Source organism: Hibiscus syriacus, unplaced genomic scaffold (genome assembly GCF_006381635.1).
Source record: "Hibiscus syriacus cultivar Baekdansim isolate YM2019G1 unplaced genomic scaffold, ASM638163v2 tig00110020_pilon, whole genome shotgun sequence".
Lineage (NCBI taxonomy): Eukaryota > Viridiplantae > Streptophyta > Magnoliopsida > Malvales > Malvaceae > Hibiscus > Hibiscus syriacus.
This window is the reverse complement of record NW_024062568.1, coordinates 1023440-1048798: the sequence shown is the minus strand read 5'-3', so window position 1 is coordinate 1048798 and position 25359 is coordinate 1023440. Positions and strand designations below refer to the sequence as shown.

Sequence of the window (25359 nt, the reverse complement as noted above, 5' to 3'; positions counted from 1 at the left end):
GTTAAATTATTTATTTTTATTTTTTTGTATTTTCTTATATTACGTGTTTTAAATCTATTAAAACATTCCCCTTCTTTCTCTTATAGTCAGCTTCTCTTTCTTTTTAAGTAGAATTAAATTTAAAATTTATCAACAAAAAAAAAACACAAACTCCCCCTCTCAGAACAAGTACAATATCAATAATGTATGGTATTAATTTCCTACATTTATTAATCGAAAACGAATTTAAAAAAAAACCGGCAAGATGGGTCAGAAAGCTTTCATGCTTTTTTTTAAATAATATAAAATATATACCAGTTTTTTTTCTTTCTTTTTTTCGAGTTGTCCTCCCCTGTTCTAAGAATCTGTCCTGATTAATCTAGATCGGCATGTGTTGCACGCCAGGTTTTAGTAGATGAATATTTAAACGGAGATTTTCTACATACACAAAACCTTAAACTCAAATCTTACTTAAACAATATCAAACATCTTATCACTGATTCAACTCGTTGATTGAATACATATCAGTTTTCTAACTTCAATTATTGTGTTCTTTTAGTTTAATTTATAGTGGATAGGATACGGATGGGATACCGTGTATAGTGAGGGGTCATTTATTGAATTATCGAAATGATTTTACATTTTAAATAAATCTTACTATTATTTTTCCTAAATACAAATATATTTATTATTATGGTTCTGAGAATGATTATATAGTAGGAAATATTTTAGGTTTAGTCTATATTAGATTGTAATTCTTATCGTAGGTTCTCTACTTTGTACAAGGATAATTTTTATTATATGTTCTTCTACTATATGTATAAAGTAATTCTTTATTGAACGTAGAAGTGGATGTGAAGTTACGAGGAACATACACATGTTTAGTGATTGAATGAGGGTAGTGGTTATGATTTTACAACCTATATTTCGAACAATTTTTATGATGTCTTTAATCTTTATATGTTTTTTTGACACTTTAAGCACACTCGGCTATCTAATTCAACCCTTGAATTTGCCTTTTTCAAATATTACAAGACTACATGTTTTTAAAATTACATTCATAACTAAGGGATACAAATAAATTTAACTCACATTTTTTAATTTCAAAAAGTTATTACATCACATAATTTTCTAAAAATGTATTAATTTTGATTGATGTTATGGTACTTTAACCTTCTACACACGTAATCGACTATTGAATTTAATTTTATTCTAGTTGTTATTATAGATTTCCAAAATTATAATTTTCAAAGAGAATTATTCAAAATAATTTTTTAAAAGAGTGAATTTATAGATGTTAGATCATACTAAGCCTAAAATAATCGGTTGTGACTCTAATTTTACTAAAATACAAGTATTTTATAATAAAATATTTTTTTTAATAAAAAAAAGGATTTCGACAATTATTTAATCGACTATGACTCCATTTCTCTTTTTCATCTTGATTCAGCCCTTATAGAGGATAATTGTTAAGTTACTTCTAGAAATTTTCTAGCAGTATATATTTTTAGGATTAGACTTTTAATAAAATGTTTAATTTAATTTCTCTATTTAAAACATGTTCTAATATAAATATTCTAACAAAATATTACTCCCACAATATTACATTCCCAAAATTTCATCTTGATTGTATAGGTTGCAATTCATATTATCCCAACTATACTTTTAATAATTCTCCTAGTTTTTTCTCCTACTTTTCTCACATTGATAAGTTGTTCATCTATTTTTCTTTTTATTTTTATTGATCGACGGTAGCACTAATTTTATTGTTGGTTGCCGACCACCGGTATTATTTATTATCCTTTTATTTTTTTATTTTTATTTTTTTATTTTCAATAAATCTTGCACGTACGTGGCTTTTAATACAGACAGACAAGTCTCCAACGTGAAACATTCCAAAATAAAAAAATAAAAAAATAAACTATTTATTTTAGTCACTCAATTATCGCTTTAGTTAGGTTTTGGTCATCATACTATTTTTTAAATGACCATCACTTATTTATGAAATTAGTACCGATATAATCATCATACTTTAAATTTTGATAATATGACCACATAACAATTTAAGTGGTTTCAATGTAGTCACCTACTGTTACAAAACAAACAGCGTATCTAATGTGGTTGTTATTGCTTAACAGTGAGCCAGAGGTCCACATTAGCTATACTATTTGTTTTGTAGTAGCAAGTGGTTATATTGAAACCATTTAAATAGTTATGCGGTCATATTATTAAAATTGAAAGTATGATGATCATATCGACACTAACTCTATAATTAAGTGGTCATTTGAGTAGTTTACCTTTTTTAAAAAATTATACATAATGTTATATTTTGATTTGGTTTTGGTCATATACCGTTAAAAATAAACAAAATTATTGACGTGACTATTTTTTTAAATTTTTTCAATAATGACATAGCATACCTTATGGTAATATGTAAACATTACCATTAATTTTTTTAATGGAACCAAAACATTAATTAGGTATGATTTTGAAAAAACAATTTAGTGACTAAAATAGAAAAAAGTAATAGTTGGGTGAATAATCGTGTTTTAACTTGTTAGGCGGTCAGCCTGTTCAAAGAAACACACTTGGTTTCTCTTTCGTTTTCCTTATAAAATTCCTTTTTTTGCTGTTACCTTCGCTACTTTCCAATCTGTCAACAACCAGAGAAAGAGAAGAAAAAAAATGATTGTGCGATACGCGTTATGTTTGACTTTCTTACTTCTGCTAATCACAAATCCAGCATCATCATCAGCAAATTCCAGTGCCTTGTCCGGTTGTAAACAAAGCTGTGGGAATGTTACAGTTCCCTACCCTTTTGGGTTCGGATCAAATTGTTCCTTGAATTCATGGTTCGAGGTCTCTTGCAATGAAACCTCAACAACAACTCCCACAGTCCTACTCAAGAGAATAAACATGGAGGTCCTGAATTTCTCGTTGAGATCGTCTGATTACGATTCGGATCTCGAATACCACCGTGTGAAGGCTCCGGCAGTTTCGGTGAACTGTTCGGGCAGGGAAGCGAGCCATGGGGTAAACTTAAATGACAGCCCTTACTTCTTTTCAGAGTTCCGGAACAAGATTGTATCGTGTACCGGTGGTGCGGTCTTCGGTCGTAATCTTAGCAACACTTGCTACGATGGTACGTGCTGTGAGACCGTGATGACATCGTATCTCAAGTCGTTTAATGCGACGTTCGGTAGCAGATCGGATGGGTGCAACTCGGCTTACTTGGTAGAACAAAATTGGAGGGACTCGAATTCGGGTAATAGATCAGTTGGCACCGTTCTTGATTGGGCAATACCCGAAGAGGATTTCGTGTTGAGCAAAACCGGAAAAGAATATAGTTGTCGGCAGTATGGTTTGATTACTGAAGAGCCTTATCTCAACAAATCAATTCGATGTTATTGTAACAAGGGTTATCGAGGGAACGCATATCTTCCTAATGGATGCGAAGGTAAAATAAATCACTCATCTTTCCATTCTAATTTTTTAGTTAATTCATCATATGTTATCAAATTATGACTCTCATCTCAAATTAATCCTTAAATTTTTTAATATTTCAATCATTCTTAAATTATGACTCTCATTCTAAATTAATTCTCAAAGTTTTGAATATTCTAATTTTTATACTCAAACTATGACCCTATTTCTAAATTGGCTCAAAATTTTGAATCTTCCAATTTTATTCCTAAATTCATCCAAATATGTAATTAGTTTCAACCATGAAAATTTTAGTTTTTTCGAACATATACTAATATAACTTAATGATTTTATTAACAATGAATGTGATTAACATATACCTATAGTTTGGGATGAAATTAATATGTTCAAAAGTTTGGGAACCAATTTAAAATGAAGATCATAATATAGAGATGAAATTAATATATTCAAAAGTTTGAGGATTATTTAAAATAAAATTCATAATTTAATTACTTACTGAAATCAATTTTGTTTTGATTGCTTCTTAACTTGTTTGAATGAAATTATTCAGATATTGATGAATGCAAGGAGGAGTTTCCAAACCCTTGTGGGGATGTGAAGTGTATGAATAGGCCTGGCTCTTACGAATGTGAACGAAGAAAAACTTGGATCATTCCATTAGGTAATTATCTCCCAGAATATCTCTCTAGGCCATAATTTCACTTAATTTTCACATTAGATCTAGGAACAGAACGTATAATTTTATATTAAGGGTACATATTTAAAGTTATATTAAAATTTCAGGAGTACGAAATTATAAAATTTCAAGAGGTTCAAAATTATACATCGATAGATAGATGATGGTATACTTAATTATCGAAGTATTTTTCTTCTTCTCAGGAATGGGTGTTGGCTTGGGATCATTATGCTTATTCATGGGTGGGTGGTGGATATACAAATTTCTAAAAAAAAGAAGGAAAATCAGGTTGAAAAATAAGTTTTTTAAACGCAATGGTGGGTTATTATTACAACAACAAATGTTTGCAACAGAAGGTAGTTTAGAGAACACCAAGATATTTACTTCCAAGGAGTTGGATAAAGCCACTGATAATTTCAACAAGAATCGAGTGCTCGGCCAAGGTGGCCAAGGCACCGTATACAAGGGAATGCTCACCGATGGAAGAATCGTCGCCGTTAAAAGATCGACCGAAATGGTTGCGGAGAATGTTGAAGAGTTTATCAATGAAGTCGTCATTCTTTCTCAAATTAACCATAGGCATGTGGTTAAGCTATTAGGATGTTGTCTAGAGACTCAAGTTCCATTGCTGGTTTATGAATTTATCCCCAATGGAACAATTTTCCAGTACCTACATGACCAAAGTGAGGAATTCGTGATGTCGTGGGAGACACGGTTGAGAATTGCCAAAGAAAGTGCCGAAGCTCTATCGTATTTGCACTCGTCGGCCTCTGTTCCAATTTATCATCGGGATATCAAGTCGACTAACATCTTGTTGGATGAAAAATTTAAGGCGAAGGTCTCGGATTTCGGGATATCGAGATTGATTCCCAATGATCAAACTCACTTGACTACGAATGTGCAAGGGACATTCGGGTACTTAGATCCCAAGTACTTTCAATCGAGTCAATTCACGGAGAAAAGTGATGTCTATAGTTTCGGAGTCGTGCTCGTCGAGTTACTAACAGGTGAAAAGCCAGTTTCTTTCGAAAGGGATGAGAATCGTCGAGGTTTAGCCTCGTACTTCATCGATTCAATGGAAGAGAACCGAGTGTTCAACATTGTCAATGCTCGGGTTATGAGTGACGCAAAACCGGAAGCTGTAATGATGCTGGCTAAACTATCGTACCAGTGCTTGAGCTTGAATAGGAGGATACGACCGACAATGAAAGAAGTAAGCATTCAGCTGGAGCAGATTCTTTCGATGCAAAAGGGTTCAAATTTCGAGCAACACCGCCAGGAAGAGATGGAGTGTTTGAAAATGGATTTAGTTAGTAGCTCTCGTGATTCAACTTATTTTTCAACAGGTTCAACTTTTGATTCTGGAAATACATTTTCCAGAAAATTAGAGGCATTTCCTTCCTAGCAAAATAAACTAATTTTTCAGATTATTTATAATTTTATCAGGTATATTATATTATTCTTCTTGTTTAATGGTTTCAAAAGTTTTAAAACTTGTAAAAAAAAATTAATTCAACCCAAACCAGCCCAAACTGGACCCAGAATCCCTACCCAATAGTCTTCATCTCCTGCCCAAACCTGCACTTCCATTAAATTGTAAAACCACAACATGAAAATTATTATATAAAAACAAAAACGAAGAAAAAACACGACGAGGAGTCAGAAAGTCCCATGTTAAATCTATTTGAGGTATTTTTCGATGAAATTAATATTATATTTAAACTTACCTGTTAAATTTATTTAAGGTATTTTCTATGAAATAAATATTATATTTAAACCTACCTGATCGAGGAAAAGTTATTGAAAAATTTTAGAATTGAGTCGCTCTTTCATCATTGAACGTGTCACTTATAAATTCGTCACAGATATTAAGTCGTGTTTAAAGTATTATAAGTATAATCTATTTACGTATGAAAATAAATTATTTATTTTCACGCGCCGCCTCTACATATGGTTTTCTGTCACCGTTTGAAAACTCATGCCCGTGTCTACACCTGTACCCGTGCCCGTTTTAGCCAGGCCATGAACCAGGTTGCATGTTGGGCCTGCTTGCTTGGCCCAACTTGCTGGCTGAGTCTATTCTACTAGGGCACAGAATCATTGCCAGAACCGAAACCGAAACAAACCAGACTAGTCTAATCCAAATTGAGCCGATCTGATTCGAGTTGACCATTTTATATTTGACTTTGATTAGTGTTGATTTTTTGTTGACTTTAACCGGAACGTTTTTAAATGCACTGATTCCATATAATATAAATATGGGAATAAATTGTAATGTACCATTTAAAAATAAATATAATCTAAATAATTTAAAAATATTTCACACTCGTACTTGTTAATTTTAGATTGATTTTTTAATCTTTCCAGGTCTTTTTTAAAGAAGAGAGGAGTGATTGATTGAGTTTAGTTTAGTTTAATTGACATTGCCATTGGTGAATTTTATAGGTGAATGTGGATCCAATATATTTAAATAATCAGTCATTTTTAATTTATAAGTGGAGAGGGATTTGGATAGCATAAACATTATACCAAAACTATAAATAAAATAAAATAAAAGTTGAACCATGTAATTATAGAAATCAAGAATCAAAGTAATTGGCTAACTATTAATTCTCCACAATCAGGACAAAGAATTTCAAATTTCTTTCAAACTACACCTTTTTTTTTTGGGGAAAGAGTGTACTTTGTATTCATCAAAGAATTATACAAAGTACATCACATTACACATTTTCAATAGAGAAAATCGCCTCAGTGACCAAAAATGCCTTATAATATACGATTTTAACCAACTTTTTTTGGATTTGCCAAAATGACCAACAAAATCGCAACGCGAAATAAAAATCGTAACGCGATCCCCAGAATCGCAAATCAGTTTCCAAAATCGCAACGCGATTCTTGAAAATCGCAATGCGATAGTACAAATTCGCATTGCGATTTTCCAAAATCGCAACGCGAATATGAAAATCGCAACGCGAACACATAAATCGCAACGCGTATCCGTAAATCGCAACGTGTATCCGTAAATCGCAACGCGTATGGGTAAATCGCAATGCGTATCCGTATATCGCAACGCGTATCCGTAAATCGCAACGATAATACATAAAATCGCAACGCGTATCCGTAAATCGCAACGCGATATTTAAAGCGCCATTATAATCGCTACGCGTATTTTATTTTCAAATTACAAAAACGAATATTAAGACAAAATCCCGTAATCGCAACTCATAACCTAAAACCTAAAATCACAACTCAGTCCCATCTCCATCTCTCACTCTCTACGGCGAAGAAATCTGTCCCCATCTCCGAAGATTTCCGTCCCCATCTCCGGCGAAATCCCTCACAACCATTCACGGTCAGAAATCCCTCACAATATTCAGAAATGGAAAATCAACCTCCGAGGGTTAGTTTTTTTAATTATTTTTATTTTGAAATGTTTGCATTATTGTAGGTTTTTCATATTGAAACTGATGATAAGTTTACTGGTCATTTCATAATAGATTAACCATTTCACTTAGATTTCATTTCGCGTTACGATTCTGTCGTTGCGATTTTCATTTCGCGTTGCTATTCTCTCGTTGCGATTTTCAAGTTAGTATTTGTCTTTGTCTTTGTTCTGTCTTTTGGTTGAAGTAATGCAATCCATTCAAGTTTCAATTTGCAGAAGAGTCGCAACAAGATAAATGAAAATCGCAACGAGAGAATGACTGTCGCAACGAGAGAAATGAAAATCGCAACGAGAGAATCGCAACGCGAAATGAAAATCGCAACGAGAGAATCGCAACGCGAAACCAAAATCGCATTGCGATTTTCATTTCGCGTTGCGATTCTCTCGTTGCGATTTTCATTTCTCTCGTTGCGACAGTCATTCTCTCGTTGCGATTTTCATTTCAACCAAAAGACAAACAGTGTTGCAAATTTTAGTTTCAAGAATAAACTACTACTTTTTATGTTTATTGTTTTTGGTATATCTTCACAGTGTAGTTTTTGGTATATCTAACTTGGTATGTTTATTGTTTTTGTAGAAATTTTTTTCGGCTTCATTGACATTAAGGAATAAAGTTAGCCTAGCCACTACAATTGCTTCGAAGCTTTCACCTGCTCAAAGACAATTGTTTGAGGAAACCTGCTTCGGGCCATGGCTGAGAGTACAGCATCCGGGTGGAGATGCTAATTTGACCCATTTGTGGCTTCAGACCATGACATCAAATCTACCCGACAGTATACAACGTGGTGAGGAAGAGATATGGTTTCATTTTCCACCAGCGTATACTTGTTTTGGGCGGAAGGAGTTCTGCTTAATCACTGGTCTACGATTCGGACACGATGATGTAGGCCGGTACACTCGTCATATCGCCCGCCCATCATGGTTATCCCGGGTTTTTCCGGATGAGTCAATGGAGAAGCCGAACCTACACGTCGACGACCTGAAGAAATTGTTTAATAAGAAAGCTGGTTTCACTCGGATGGATGACGTCGATGTTGTCCGAGTATGCCTTCTACTACTTGTGTATGCCGGCTTTTTAGGCAGAGAGGCCAGACAACCTATTCCTCGGGAGCTAATAATATTGGTAGAGGACCTGAATGCATGGAATCTGTTTCCGTGGGTTCGTATATATGGAAAGCTACCTGACTAAGTTGTCTACTGCCTTTGATGACCGCAAAAGTTTGCGTGGCGATGGGTCGAAATACACTTTGTCAGGCTTTGTTTGGGCCTTTAAGGTAAGAATTTCTATATAATGTTTCTAAAATTATAATTAATTATTTAACAATTACTAATTTTGTTATTATATTGTTTGTAGATTTGGATATTCGAGGCTTTCCCCAGCATGCGTACATATGCAATAAAAACGTCAAATGATATTCCCAGGGCTATTTCCTGGAAGAGGAAAACTCTGTTGGATTGGGAAGACTTAATACCATATGCGACAATAAATAATGTAAGTTAACACAAATACTTTCATATAATATATAAACACGTTATTAATAGTAGACATTTAACTTTGTTTGAGTTTTTATATTTTAGGAGGCCAACATTCCATTACAAATACTGACACCCACGGAGGAAGAGCTTGCTACTGATTGCTGGCAAGCTAGTCAGAGTTTTTTTGATGGCACGGATGATGAGCAGCATCCACTTCCTCCAATTCGAGAGCCATCACCTCACCTAGAGCCATCACCCGATCGACCCGACTATACACCTCTAGAACGAGAGCCATCACCTATCCCGTCACATCATCGAGCCTCTTCTCCACCATCACCTCATGATAGGCGACCGGCAAAGATGCCACGACTCCTATCTCCCTGTTCTCCACCTCCACCTCCACGGGATGAGTCAAGAGAGTTACGTGATGAGGTCAATGCCTTGCGTGAGGAGATCGGTACTCTACGCGATAACGATGATGCATGGCGTGTGGAGGTGTCAACTTTACGTGGTGAGGTTGCCGCTCTACGTGAGATGATAGTATCGTTGCAGAATGAGGTTCATACTCTACGCAACGAGGTAAGTTTAAGATTTTCCATATTTAACTTAATGATAAATTTACTCGTAATTTCACTTAGATTAGCCATTTCACTTAGATTGCTTAGTAAATTTATTCGGTTGCTGCCAATTCTGCTAAACTGTGTATTCTTTAACACTGTGAAATAGTATTTGTCTTTGTTTTGTCTTTTGGTTGAAAGTAAATTTGTTCGGTTGCTGCCAATTCTGCTAAACTGTGTATTCTTTAACACTGTGAAATAGTATTTGTCTTTGTTTTGTCTTTTGGTTGAAAGTAAATTGTTCGGTTGCTGCCAATTCTGCTAAACTGTGTATTCTTTAACACTGTGAAATAGTATTTGTCTTTGTTTTGTCTTTTGGTTGAAAGTAAATTTGTTCGGTTGCTGCCAATTCTGCTAAACTGTGTATTCTTTAACACTGTGAAATAGTATTTGTCTTTGTTTTGTCTTTTGGTTGAAAGTAAATTTGTTCGATTGCTGCCAATTCTGCTAAACTGTGTATTCTTTAACACTGTGAAATAGTATTTGTCTTTGTTTTGTCTTTTGGTTGAAAGTAAATTTGTTCGGTTGCTGCTAATTCTGCTAAACTGTGTATTCTTTAACACTGTGAAATAGTATTTGTCTTTGTTTTGTCTTTTGGTTGAAAGTAAATTTGTTCGGTTGCTGCCAATTCTGCTAAACTGTGTATTCTTTAACACTGTGAAATAGTATTTGTCTTTGTTTTGTCTTTTGGTTGAAGTAATGCAATCCATTCAAGTTTCAATTTGCAGAAGAAGAAATAGTTTACTTTCGCAACACGAAACTTAAAATCGCAACGCGAAACCAAAATCGCAACGCGAAATGAAAATCGCAACGACAGAATCGCAACGCGAAACCAAAATCGCAACGACAAGATCGCAACGCGAAACCAAAATCGCATTGCGATTTTCATTTCGCGTTGCGATTCTTTCGTTGCGATTTTCATTTCGCATTGCGATTCTGTCGTTGCGATTTTCATTTCGCGTTGCGATTTTGGTTTCGCGTTGCGATTTTGGTTTCTCGTTGCGATTATCATTTCGCGTTGCGATTTTAAGTTTCGTGTTGCGAAAGTAAACTATTTCTTCTTCTGCAAATTGAAACTTGAATGGATTGCATTACTTCAACCAATAGACAAAACAAAGACAAATACTAACTTCAGGGTATTAGTTTGAAACATTTTTCTTTGTTATCTGATGCATTTTGTGAACTATGATAGAATAATGACTTGGGTGAATACAATGCAAGTTTGAAACATATTTGTCTTTGTTTTCACTGTTTAAATATCATGTCTGTTTATTTACTGATTTTTGTATTTAATTATTTAGCGGCCCGATAGAGTGGATGCTTTATGTTGGGTTATGCTTGCACGACGGAGTTCACGCATCAGACAGCGTGCACGTGCTATTAAGTCTCCGTACACCCCAATAGTGCGAAGACACCGCAAGAAGAAGCCCGACTCGCCTGTCATCCCTCAAGAGTCCACTCCTATCGTTGAAGAGGCCCCCCTATCATTCCTCGAGTCCCCTCCCACCGTTCAAGAGGCCACTGTCATCATTGAAGAGGTCCCTCCCACCATTCAAGAGCCCGATTCACATGGCGTCATATGTAGGCTTCTTGAGAAACCCTCTGACATGCCGGACATGATGGATTCAAGTTGGCTCTCGTACGAGTTACCGGCCAGTACCATACCGGTATCTGAAGAGGAGAGGGAACAACTACCGGACACAATTCTGGATAACACCCTTTGGGCTAAGACCGCTGTTGATTTTTATCTACATGAGCGGAGCCAGGGGTGTTTCACTGACATATGCAAGCTCACCGATGATATCTATTTGTTGCTTGATCGGTCTTGGTGGGGCGTATTATTAGGGGTCGAAGACAATGGCTATTTCGATGGGGGGTAAGTCTTATATTTTTCTTATATTTCAATTTGATTAATTTTTTTTTTTAAATTTATGTAAGTCACTAATATATGTCTTTTTTTGTAAAACAGCATATCGATGCGTGGGTGACACGTCTTCTAATAATAAGAAAACTTAAGAAAAAAAAATATACGATATACAATTATGCCGACGTCTTTTAACGCCGTTCACTTGAAGAATGCACGAGATGAATCATTTGATTTGGGCAATGGACAAGCTAAACTTTATCCTGCATGGTGGGAGGTCGATAAGGTTAGTATTTATTTAGATTGAGTTTAAAGGTTTTATGAAATAAGTGCGCAAATGAATGAATTATTACTTATGATTGCAGGTGTTTATCCCTGTTTTGGAACGTAAACATTGGATTCTCGTCGAGCTTCAGCTCCCATCCCTTAAGACATAGTGTATGACAGCATGATAAATTACATATCATTGGCTGATTTAAGAGATGTTATTAAGGGATGGAGCTCTCATTTGGCTAAATTCTTGGATGCGATCAATTATTGGACTCGTTCTGGAAACAAGAAGCCAAAGAAGCTCAATATTACAGTTATTAGAGACGAGACCGCGCCACAACAAACGAGCGGAGCCAGAGGAGATTGTGGTCCTCTCGTATGCTTGGCGTTGGAGCGTTTGACGACGGGAAGCATCAAGTATCTACCTCCCACCGATAGAGATAGAGCTGCAGTAGGCTTGTGGTTTCGGCATTATATGGCTAAATCGATATATACGAGACGCTGCCTACCTGCATCCGCGTTATAAAAATGTCCATAAACAATTGGTAAGTTTATATACTTTGGTTTGAAAATGTTTGGTTAAGTACCTAGAATTCAATAATTTGCTGTTTGTAGGTTTTAGATGTGTAGAAAGTGTTGTTTGAGCAAATGTTTGGTTTCTGCAGGTTAATCTCAGAAGTGAACTGCGTGAAAATGATGTATGGCTGCAAAAGTTGATTCAATAGTTAATTGATTGTTTTTATTGTTTAATTGATTTGTAAAAGTTGATTCAATAGTAGATGATCGGAAATAAGAATTATTGCTTATTTTTTGATTGTTTAATTGATTTGTAAAAGATGATTTGAAAAGTTGATTTGTGTAATTGATGCGAACATAATTCTTATTTGTGCTTGTTTAATTGATTGAAATGTAATGGTTGATTTTGTTGATTTCAATCTGCATTATGTTGAAGGCAAAAATGACTATCGCAATGCGAAATGAAAATCGCAATGCGAAATGAAAATCGCAACGAGAGAATCGCAATGCGAAATGAAAATCGCAATGCGGAAATAAAAATCGCAACGAGAGAATCGCAATGCGATTTTAATTTCGCATTGCGATTCTCTCGTTGCGATTTTCATTTCGCATTGCGATTTTCATTTCGCATTGCGATTCTCTCGTTGCGATTTTCATTTCTGCATTGCGATTTTCATGTTGGGATTTTCATTTCGCATTGCGATTCTCTCGTTGCGATTGTAATTTCCGTGTTGCGATAGTCAAATGCATGTCTAATAGTGATAACAACTGAATAACAAGAGTTGGTTAAGTCAAAAATGGTTGGCCTGAGTCATTAATTCAACTGAAAATGTTAAAAGTTCACACATAAAATCCACATAATACAACGTTTGCATTTAAAAATCACCTAAGTTAACAGTCCTAAAAGGTGAAGCCAATTGTGATTGGGATTTTAAAGATGATTGCCTTTTGCTTGACACCATATGAGCTTTGGATTTTGATGAGGATCCATATTTTGGTAGAGGAAAAGATGATTTTGATGGCACTGGTGATCCACATGTCAACCTTGTATGACCACTTTCCTTGCACCGACTACATGTCGATCTCTTCTTCTCTTCACCCTTAGACGGTATACGATCGTGACTTTTTGGTCGGCCAGGTAGCCTTCTGTCCATGGCTGGTGGCAAAACTGTTTGTAAGTCATCTGGTATGTCCCACTCAGAAGGATGTGGAATAGGGTAGACAATCTCGGCATAAGTCTGTCGATAAACTTCTGTAGTGTAGCAATCCATAGCGTATGCGCTTGAATCATCTTGGTTTAAATGAAGAGCAACTTTTATAACATGGCCACACGGATAACCAGATGTTTTCCATTTCATACAACTACACGTCTTTGCATTTAGATCGACTAGCCCATTTAAGTTATTATCCAGTACTTGAAACAAAGTGTTTGAACATGGTTCAACTCTCCATGACGTTGACTTCACAACACGTTTCGTTATCTTTTTTCAGTCCATGGTGTAACACGATGTTCCAATGTTCCTGTAAATTTAAATAAACAATACTTAGTAAATATATAAATATGATAAGTTACGAATTCAAAGAAATAATACCTGCATGGTTTCTTTTCTTGTAGTACCACTGTTGAATAGAGGCTCGAAAAACTCCATTAACATAGTAATGGGTAATTTCCGGGAATGACGACTTAGAGCGTTGATTGATTCTGCACTATTAGACGTCGTGAAACCATATCTTGCTCCAAGTTGATGTACTCTTGACCATCTTTCAAACCCGACATCTTCTACTGTTTGAGCACACTGAGGCAAAACACGTCTTAAACAATTTATATGCTTATTGAAATCCACTTCCCGATAAGCTTTTACAGCCTTCCAGTATGTCCATTTGTGCTTTTTTATACCAGCAGACCTTGATTTTAGATTTCTATACAAATGAACACCACAAAGTCCATGAAAAGCATCTGGGAAACACCCTCAACAATTCCAAGGCATAACATTTGGCTCTCCAAGCTTGAGAATATGATATACTAATCTTGAACCGAGCATTCATGTCAGTCATAATTTCATGTCCCCGATATACCCTGCCATTCAAAAACATTAACTCAGCCAGAAACCACCCAACACCTTTTGTTTGCCTGTCTATGGTGAGGAAAACTTGGGTTCTTGAACATGTATGTTTATCAATAAAAGTCCTAACTTGAAACATTTTGCAATCTTTTATTCTCTTTGCAATCATACGCCACGTACAGTTTTTGTCAATCATACACCTTGTTTCAAAACGATCTTTGCTTGATTTGTTAACTTTTAGTTGATAGCCATCTTCCACACATTTCGTATACAAAGCTATCTTCAAGTCTTCCTTTGTATCAAAACAATCATCTTTCTTGATACGAATAACTTTTGTGTAACAATCAACTGCTTTCTTTATCAACTCTTCTTCCGGTATCTGAAGTAATTCTGGCATATTCCAGTTATACGCCCGTGGCATTTTCTTTTCTTCGGGGACTTTTTCTTCTTCTTTTTCTTCTTCAGGATTATATGAATTACAGAATGGATGTTCAACATGTTCATTCACAGTCGTAACTTCCTCCTCATTATCATCAACAATACATTCTTCGGCAACGGCTGTTTCATCATCAAAATTCGGGTATTGACCAATATCAAAATCATTACACGCAGGGTCTGTTTCTTCTTCTGAAACATCATCAAAATCCGTGTATTGACCAATATCAAAGTCCGGATATTGACCAAGACCAAATTTCGAATACTGACTAGTACTCACAATTTTTTGTTGGCTCATCATCGTCTAACTGGTCAATACGAAAACCGGAATTTGGTGCTGAAAGTTGATTGGGATTTGGATTAGAGAAAGGTTGTGGGTTTTGAGAAAAACTTAGTTGATTACTACCGCTACTGACCCAACAATACTACTTCTAGGTTCAACAACATACAATGTAACATCATCTTGTGAAACACTAATGTAAGCAATGAATCGTTCAACATCTTCATTGTCGGTTAACAAATAAACTTTACCATTTCTCTGATAAGATAGCCTAAATCCACTTAGGGGCTCTAAATTCAATTTATTTGAAACACGTAGCATTAGAGTTTCATAAGTTAACTTTTGTAAAGACAATTTTAGTTGAAGATTCATGGGTAAAGGCATATATTGTAAAACACCATGAACATTATCCCATGACCCTCCAAAACACAAATCTATCCAAACATGATCAACATTAGATGATTTCATGGTTGTAAATTAATTTACTAAACAGACGAGCTGCGAAACTAAAACCTGTTGCCGGATTGGGAAGGATGTCGTTGGATATAGGAACGGATGTCGCCGGAGAGAGTGATAGATGGAGATGGAATGAGTTGCGATTTAGGGATTTAGTTTATGATTTCAGTGTTATATACCCAAAATTTCAGTGTTGTGATTTACAGATTCTCGTTGCGATTTACGGATTATCGTTGCGATTTACAGATTCTCGTTGTGATTTACGGATTCTCGTTGCGATTTACGGATACGCGTTGCGATATACGGATACGCATTGCGATTTACCCATACGCGTTGCGATTTACGGATACACGTTGCGATTTACGGATACGCGTTGCGATTTATGTGTTCGCGTTGCGATTTTCATATTCGCGTTGCGATTTTGGAAAATCGCAATGCGAATTTGTACTATCGCATTGCGATTTTTAAGAATCGCGTTGCGATTTTGGAAACTGATTTGCGATTCTGGGGATCGCGTTGCGATTTTTATTTCGCGTTGCGATTTTGTTGGTCATTTTGGCAAATCCAAAAAAAGTTGGTTAAAATCGTATATTATAAGGCATTTTTGGTCACTGAGGCGATTTTCTCTTTTCAATATCAAAGAATCAAAATATAGTTTGACATAAACTACAACTAACTGAAATATTTGATCTTATTTCTTACCACAACTCTACAATTCAGTAGGTTCTATATCCTTCAGGCAATTCTTCAATTGTTGATCTTAAGCTCCTCGAAGACGGTGACGGTAGCTTGAAACCTTGGGGCAACTCCGAGATGGAATCCAGAATCCTGAGAAAGCTTAACGAACGAGCAGATTTGAAGCTCGACGAAGATCTCATCTTGTTTTCGGAGAAAACGTGGGATGAGTTAGACAAGATGAGATAAACCAGTGCTTGAACGATGAAGAACATCAACATCTTCATTAAAGAATCTGTTAGGGAAACCTCAGTTATTTGCATGATTATCTGCAAGAAAATTAACTGGATTGTGATTTGAAAGATAGAATTCAGTTGGACAGTTTATTTTTCTCTCTAATCAATTGGTCAGCTATATATCAGAGGTACACAACCTGTTAAATGACTGATAAGAAGTTGTTGCCTACTCATACACTTTATTTAAAAATCTGTTATTCAACTTTAAAATAATTATATATATATATATATATACACACACGTGATAGTATATTCAAAATATTATATATATATATTTCAAAAATCAAAATATCCACCGTTGATAATAATAATTAATTTTTCATCTATGATAATAATAAAATAAAATATTATATTTATGTATATAATGCATCTGATATAAATATTTATAAAATAAAATAAAAACCTGAAAACTATAAAACTTGATAAACATTTAAAGGATTTTCTCTATGATTTAAATACAAAAGAACATACAGGCGTTGGACCAACCTAGAATTAAATGGTCTTGGTCGATGCTTCTTAGGTATAACTACCCTAAAAATTAATATTGCAAAAAGATATACTACTTTCTATCAGTTTATTATTATTATTATTATCTCTTTTATTAAACATAATTTAATCCATTTTTAAGATATATTAATTTGTATATCAGTACAACCTACTATTTCGATTACAATATAAAATTGCATATAATATTTAAATATTGTCGGTAATAATTATTCGTTCAAATATTAAAAAAAATTAGATGACTCTATTCCCATATATAATGGAGTAAGGAAGAGGTAGGGTAGTAGGCTGCCCTCAACGCCAGGTTGAGAGTAGCTTCCGTGAAAAACCTCCTTTATGAATTGCCCTCAATGGAACTCGATGTCACGACCACAAGATTAAGAGCCTTGCGCTCTACCAACTGAGTTAAACGGACAAGTCTCGTTCAAATATTTAAATATTATATAATATATAAGATAAGGCTTGCTTGCCTTTCTAGGCACAGTTAGTTGGCTCCATGCATGACGTCTCAATTTCAAAACTTTAAATAATATTAGAAAATATTCAAATAAAATATTTAATTTTAAAAATATTTGAATATCTCAAGTTCTGGATATAAAAATTTGTTTTGATCAAGTATTACTAATAGATGCACGAATCCAGTGACCGATCCATCATAGCAATGTCAGAGATAATACGTTTAATATCAAATGATTGATAATTATTTTTTAAAAATAATATTTTGTTACTTTAGTTTGACTCGCATTAAATTTTAGGTTTGATTCTAAATAAATCCCTCTCTTCTTCTTATATAACAAATATGATATGTTTTTATTTATCAAAATTCTTTATAGATTTTGAAAATTTTAAAATTCTTAATAAAATTAAAATTATTAGATTCCCTTATTTAAACAGTCTTAAAATTAAAATATTTTTAAAATATGTATCGTTGATCTAATAACGAGTAAGAATTTAAATTATGTTATTTTTAATATTTTGACGTGATTACACAATTGTATCTATTCAAAAAATTTCTTAGTGTCTATTGGTAGTGAACACATATCCTACATATACATACAATTGTTTAAACTTAAGTCTTTTAAGGATAATATTATTATTTTTTATCATCGAGATCACTCAATAAATTTGAATTCACATTATGATTTAATCGAAAGCTTATGGTATAAGAATAATATTTCAAACAAAGATTACTCTTCAAATTAGATTAAAAATATTTTTAAAATTTAAAGTTAATATTTTTTTCCGAAATTTAATATTTTTTATTAAAATGAAAATAAAAAAACAATTAAAAATTTGAAAACTGATTCAATTAAAAATAATAAAAATGTGAGACACTAATTGATCTCAAAATTGCTCAAATCCTCAATTAACACATTTTCTTGTCTTATTACAGAACAAGTGGACAATCTCTTCATCTCATATCTCATCAGAAGAAGAAAAAAAAGGGAGAGGATAATGTCATTATTATCAGCCAACTCATAATTGGGACAACTTATTACAATATTGTCCAATTTCAAGGTGTATATACTTTGATGTAGAATCCAAATCTCTCAAAATTTGACTCTTTTGTTATGAAGCTTTTCAGGCCTTTCTCCTCGCGTTTACCCCATCACTCCCTTTCCCTTTATCCCTTGTCTGCAATCTGATTCAATTATTGCAGTGGGGGACTTCCAAAAAAAGTTGGATTTAATCCAATATTCCAAATTTCATATGTAATTGCAATCTGGGTTTTGGCCTGATAAAATCTTCCATCTTGGTAAGGATTTATTGATGGATTTGTGCTATTGAGCTTCGATTTTCCTTTGGGTGTTGTTCTTCTTGATTGGGTTTTTCTTTAATTATCGATTGATCTTCAGTTTTTGATTTTTGGTTGCATATTTGATCTGCGTTTTGTTTCATTTGGTGGTTTTTCTTGGGGTTTGATTCAATTTTCATTTATTGGTAGCTTAGAATAGGAAATTGCCTGGAAGAAAATGAAAGGGGGAAATTCTTCCATGTATATCGAATGTTTGATCTGCTAGTAAATTTTCCATTTTTGGGTTATTTCAGTTTTTTTTTGTTTCTTTCCATTTTTGGTTGCTAGTTTTAAGTTATTCGTCCCCTGTGCGTGGTTGCTGCTATACGAGATCTAAAAACGAGTGTTTTGCTCTTTGCTGGCATTAACGTTCAATGCTAGAATTATGGCTCCTGGTGGTGGTGGAATCTGCAAAGAGATGATCGAGTCCCGTCTCACGTTTGCCGATTACGATATGGTGACTTCGAGTGCGGATTTAAGAGGTTCCCCTTTAAGAAAAGCTGCAACTGGTTTATGTGGAAAACTGGGATCGTCATCGATCAACGATGTCCATGAACTACTCGAGTGTCCCGTTTGCGTAAATTTTATGTATCCTCCAATTTACCAGGTAGATTCACGTTACATGCCAAGAATAAAGTATTTGGAAATGCAATATTGAAATTTATAATTGTTTCATGGTCAAATTGGTATGCATTCGTATTCGGTATCATGTTTAATGCAAAGTGAAACAATCTATATTTGTGTTGATCAATCAAGATTGAAGAGATTAACATCGCATCTATGCACAAGGCTGGAGACTTTTTCTCCGAAAATCTTTTATGCAGAAGACACTGGGATTTTAATCTCACTTCATGGAAGTATTTGAGAAGGTGCTAATATTTTTACTTCTATTTGGTTGTGGATATGTTGTGATTATGCTACTTCTTAACCGAACTATCTGGATGCCTAAAACTCTGTTCTGAATTTTCATTTTCCTTAAAAGTAACCATGTTTAACACTCGTGTTTGACGAATATTCGGACATGTGTGTGGGGATATAAACCTTCCAAGGACTGTTCAAATATATGGATAAACTTCAATAAAGTTGGATACATAGCTGCATCCGACGTTCACACTCGACTATTAAAGTCCAAGTAGCATGTAAACTGGGCAGCAAGATTAAAAGTGTGTTTAGAAGTTATACATTTGCATCTCCTTGATCACATCAATGCATCACAATCATTACATCAACTTTATACTTAAACAATATTCTATTGACAGTTTTGGTATCTTCTATGTTAGTGTCCCAATGGTCACACCGTTTGCTCGAAATGCAAGACTAGAGTTCACAACTGTTGCCCAACTTGCCGAAATGAGCTGGGAAATATAAGGTGTTTGGCTCTGGAGAAAGTAGCCGAGTCACTGGAACTTCCCTGCGGATACCAGATTCTGGGTTGTCATGATATTTTCCCATACTACAGCAAGCTCAAGCACGAAAAAAACTGCAGGTATCGTCCGTATAATTGCCCGTATGCTGGAGCTGAATGCTCTATCACTGGTGATATTCCTTTCATAGTCATACATCTCAATAATGATCACAAGGTCGACATGCATGACGGATGTACTTTCAACCACCGATACGTCAAATCCAACCCCCACGAAGTAGAAAATGCCACGTGGATGTTAACTGTGAGATCTCTTGTCCTATCTGTGACATTACACAAACTTGCAACATTCCTTATTACATCTTCTGCTGATTAATTGAATGAATTCTTTGATGTAATGTGGCCAGAGTCCATATATGTTTTCAAAGTGAGTGGTATAGTATGTATCAATGCAGTTTATTTGGTTTGATCCTTTTATGTGGATCTGGTGCAGGTTTTCAATTGTTTTGGACGACAATTTTGTTTGCACTTTGAGGCTTTCCACATAGGAATGGCACCGGTTTACATGGCATTCCTGCGGTTCATGGGCGATGAAGACGAGGCAAGACAATTTAGTTATAGTCTGGAAGTTGGCGGGAGTGGCAGAAAGCTTATGTGGCAAGGGGTGCCTAGAAGCATTCGTGATAGTCACCGGAAAGTTCGTGATAGTCAAGACGGACTTATCATTAAACGGAAACTGGCACTCTTCTTCTCAGGTGGTGACAGACAGGAACTGAAGCTGAAAGTGGCTGGCCGTATTTGGAAAGAACAATGAGACAAGTCCAGAATTGAAAGCCGATATATATATATATATATATATATATATATATATATATATATATATATATGTTTGTGGTATATTTTTCTGTAAATTTTGTAGATAAAGATATCACATTGTGAGGGAAACTATGGGGTTTATTTATGATATTTAAGCGGAATACGAATTTGCAGAAACTGAGAGATACAATGGAACATAATTATAGAAGAAAAAATTCTATAAAAATATTGAACTTAAAAATCATCTTTAGAATAATATTTGTTTTTCAAATGATTTTTTCTTGATTGAATTTATACCTGGTTAACTTTAACATCAAGTAATAAGTTCTCATAAGAATTTTATAAACAGTATTTATACAAATAATTTATAGATTTACTTATATTACTGTCAAATTATATTAATTTTACATAATTTTATAATTTTATGTTTATACAAAGTGTTTAAAAATAATCAACCCCCATATATAAGAATATTATTTTCTTGTTGTGCACTTGTAATTTTGAATCAATATGATATTTTTGTGTCCATTGGAAATTGGTTTAATCTTTTGGTATAATTATCAATATTCAATCTATTGACCGGTTAATTTTAATTGGGTATTGTAAATTGTGGAATGATCCCCAATCAATTTTCTCCATTCACAATATTAAGATTCAAATCTTTTATTTTATTTAAACAATTTAATGTTGTTGATGAGAAAAAAGGTTTTGTGATAATTGTAGACTATTTACTCCTTTTAATTTAGGTAAGGAATCGTAATCAGTAGTTAGATGACGATTGGCCAATGTTATGATCCTCAGTCTCCATGTGGGAGAGGAGGATGAAGTGATTAGTGTGGTTCCAAATCTCACTTTTAGTTTTAACTAAAAGTATTTATAGTGATCTTAGGGGCATTTGGTTCAGGGTATCTAACATTACCGGGAGAATGAAATATCATTCTCTCGTTTGGTTAGCAAACATTCTCAGCCCCCCGGTAATAAGTTATTCCCAACAGTGATATTTTGGGGGTATATTATCGGAAATGTGATTATCCCCTTCCTAAGGTATTATTACATTCCCGACGTTTTAGACTAAAATGCCCTTAATTTTTTTCTTCAAAAATATCATTCTTCTGTCGTTGAATAAAAAAAATTCTACGAAGGTTAAATTACAAATTTATCTTTAAACTATTTTAGATTTTTAAAAAAATTCATAATTAAAATTTTATATGAAGTTCATGGGTTAAAATAAAATTTTACCATTTCATTAAACCTATTTATCTTTTCAATTTTGTAAAAAAATTATATAAAATTTATGAATTTAAATTTTTAAAGAAAATATATAAATTAATTATAGTAGAATTCAATTTGTTAAAAAAACAAATATATAATAAGGACAATTTGGTAAAAATATACATTCCAATAATCTTCTATTCATTTAACCAAACAATGTAATCTTACATTCATGCTAAACGAACTAAACACAAAATACAACATTCCCAGTAATCTTATTCCCGCCGGTATTCCTAATCTCGTCGATAATCTTACATTCTGTAAACCAAAACCCTTAGTGTTAATGTTAGATGAAAGATCATAATAATTATTCATAAATTGATAGAACTAATAAATATGATTAATTATCAATTAATTCGGTTCTAACCGATCATATGAACATGTGAGAGAACTTATTAAGAAGTCGTGGTTTTGTAAGAGGTAAAAGGCGTTTGAGATTCTATTCTTGGAGGTGTTCTCCCGGGATTCCCAGTTATGTTAACTGCTTAGCAATTAAATCTGTTCGACTAATTGTTAGACTGTCCGGTTAGTTGTGGGCTATTCTACCATTAGTCCATCAATGGCCTACATTGCTTGCTTTATTTCAGCTCAAACCCCTCTTTGTGGGCTCCAGGCTGGTTTTCATTTTTAAGGAATAATATCAAAAAGCCCCTACATTTAATTAAATAATTACTTTGGTCTCTATTCTTTTCTTTGAACAATTTAACTCTAACTTTTCATGCTGGGGAAAAAAGGTTCCTGTAATGGAAAATTTCAGTTAACAAACGAGTAATACTCTAACATAGGATTTTTTATCTTAAAATGAAATGTTGATGGTCAAAATATTAAAAAAAAAATATAAAAGTCAAAGTGACTTCGATCAAAGATAGAGGCCTTTTACCCATAAATAAAATATTAGGGGCCATAATTTCTAAAAAAATAATGGTCAAAATGATCATTTTAATAAACGTTGGGGTTAATTTTGATATTATGCCTTGTATTTTACGTCTACTTATTTTTTTGTGTTTCTGTGGGCAATCAGCTACAAGCTGTGTCAATTCTAGAATCGGGATTCGATTAAGAGCTCTCCAACGAATAACTCGACCTTTGGAGGGGCAAGGTTGACCAGACCAAATTCCAAAATTTGTCCTTGGCAGCCTCTTCACCCACAACCAGAGAACGGAACTCTCTAAGATCCCAGCCAACACAAGCTATCCGCATCAAGACTAACTGCACAGCTTTATTTAGAAATTGATATGAAATCCTCCCACATGCTAAGTTCTCAATCAAAAAACTCTCCTGGCTTCTATGTTCCAAGACCAACCCCGTTTAACTTAAAAGCGAAATCCAAGACTTTCCCGCCTTTTTAATTGCCATCCCAAAAATCCTGGAGAAAGCCACTCTCAAACAAGGAAAGTCGGTCCGGTAATCTTCCCAAAGTCGATAGACTTGCCATCCCCAACAGCAATTGTAATGTTATTCTTAAACGGATCATCATCACGAGACAAAGGCTTCAAGATACTCTTCCACGCCCAAGACCTTTTGTGGGAGTTGTGGTTTAAACATCAAAGAGTGATTGTCTAAACCGTACTTAGCAACAATAATTTTCTTTCCACAACTGTCACGTTCCCGACCAAACGCCGTAACCACTTACTTAGGAGAGCTCGATTACGCACTCGAAGATCAACTATCCCTAGGCTTCTTGAATTTTGGTTTACACTCTCTCCTAGCTCAACCAATGGATGCCTGCCACTACGAGAACTCCACAGAAAGTTAGCAATGATGCTATTAAGTTTAGCAGTTGCTCCAATCGGCATTTGAAAAAGCGAAAGAAAGTACACAGCCAAATGAAGAGAACAGATTTCACAAGCGTAACCCGACCTCCAAGCGATAAGAGTTTTCCATTCCAACCATCAAGGCGAGACTTGAATTCTCAACGACAGACTTCCACAGATCGACTGAATTCCTCGGATGGCCAAGCAGGAGCCCGAGATACTTCGAAGGGAGTTTATCCAACCACACTTGATCACTGAAGCCCAAGACGTTATACGACTGTCATCCACATTAACCCCTAACAATTGAGTCTACTAAGGTTCAGACTAGACCTGAAGCAACCTCGAACACTCTAAGGAACTTTTAATGTTTTTTAACGACTCCAAGTCAACCTTGGAAAAGACGATCAAATCATCCGCGAATTGGATGTGAGACAAAGTGAGATCAATCGCACCAACTTGAACTCCTTTTTACCAAGCCAATCTCCACTGCTTTCCTTATCAGCCCACTTAACGCTTCGCTACTATGTTAAAGAGAAAGGAAGATAGCGGACAACCTGCCGAAGACCCTTACTATCATGAACTTATTCGTAGGGGAACCATTCACTATGACAGAAATAGAGGCAGTCGAAATACACAAATTCATCCACTTCCTCCATCTTTTGCCAAATCCCATGTATTTTAGAATCAAGTCCAAAAAACCCAATCGACGGAATCATATGCTTTGCGAAAATCTGCTTTAAGGATCACCGCTTCCCTATTCGAACGACGCAAATCATCAATAAGCTCATTCGCAATAAGCGCACAGTCCATGATCTGCCTTCCGGCAATGAAAGCAAATTGGGTATCGCCCACTACTTCATGAATACACCCAGCTAATCTATTCGAGAGGATTCTTGCCAACACTTTATAGGCTGCCACCAGCGATATAGGCCTGAAATCTTCCACCGAATCTGGAGAACTCTTTTTGGGAATCAACGCAATGAATGAATAGTTGAATGAGAGATCCGATATCTTCCCGTGAAAGAAAGCACCAAGAAGTCCATCACTTCCTCCTTAATGTCCACCCAAAACTTCTTGAAGAAATCTAAATTGAATCCATCGGACCTGGCTCTCTAGTTCCGCCAGCCGTTATAACTTATAATATTGCCAAACTTCCTCTTCCGAAAAATACATAGAATATTATTCTAGTTTATAATTAAAATAGAAGGGAAGATTATAAAAGTGCCCCCTTAATGGGTCATTAATTTTAGTTGATAATTAAAGGAAGATTATAAAATATGAGTATATTTTGTTGTGTTTATTAATACATTAGTTTATATAAAAATATTGTGATTAATTCGATTGATTCATAGATTATTGTTAT

At 34.6% G+C, this 25359-nt stretch overlaps 2 protein-coding genes across 3 annotated transcripts; both read left to right on the top strand.

Annotated features, from left to right (window-relative positions):
* The first annotated feature begins 2645 nt into the window (after positions 1-2645).
* On the top strand, positions 2646-5534 carry LOC120213131 (wall-associated receptor kinase-like 22). The gene is made up of 3 exons (XM_039211284.1): positions 2646-3436; positions 3974-4084; positions 4303-5534. Exons 1-3 carry the CDS (start codon positions 2665-2667, stop codon positions 5502-5504), a joined length of 2085 nt encoding a protein of 694 aa, XP_039067215.1. The 5' UTR covers positions 2646-2664; the 3' UTR covers positions 5505-5534.
* Positions 5535-18537: 13003 nt separating this feature from the next.
* Positions 18538-21214, top strand: LOC120213132 (E3 ubiquitin-protein ligase SINAT2-like). Of its 2 annotated transcripts, none has more exons than XM_039211286.1 (5): positions 18538-18752; positions 19173-19398; positions 20072-20458; positions 20648-20991; positions 21030-21214. In XM_039211286.1, the coding sequence occupies exons 2-4, from the start codon at positions 19177-19179 to the stop codon at positions 20966-20968; spliced, it is 930 nt and encodes a 309-aa protein (XP_039067217.1). In that variant the 5' UTR covers positions 18538-18752; positions 19173-19176; the 3' UTR covers positions 20969-20991; positions 21030-21214. The 2 variants fall into 2 exon arrangements, with proteins under 2 accessions (XP_039067217.1, XP_039067216.1); XM_039211285.1 differs by having other exon boundaries at positions 18539-18752; positions 19080-19398.
* Positions 21215-25359: the final 4145 nt, after the last annotated feature.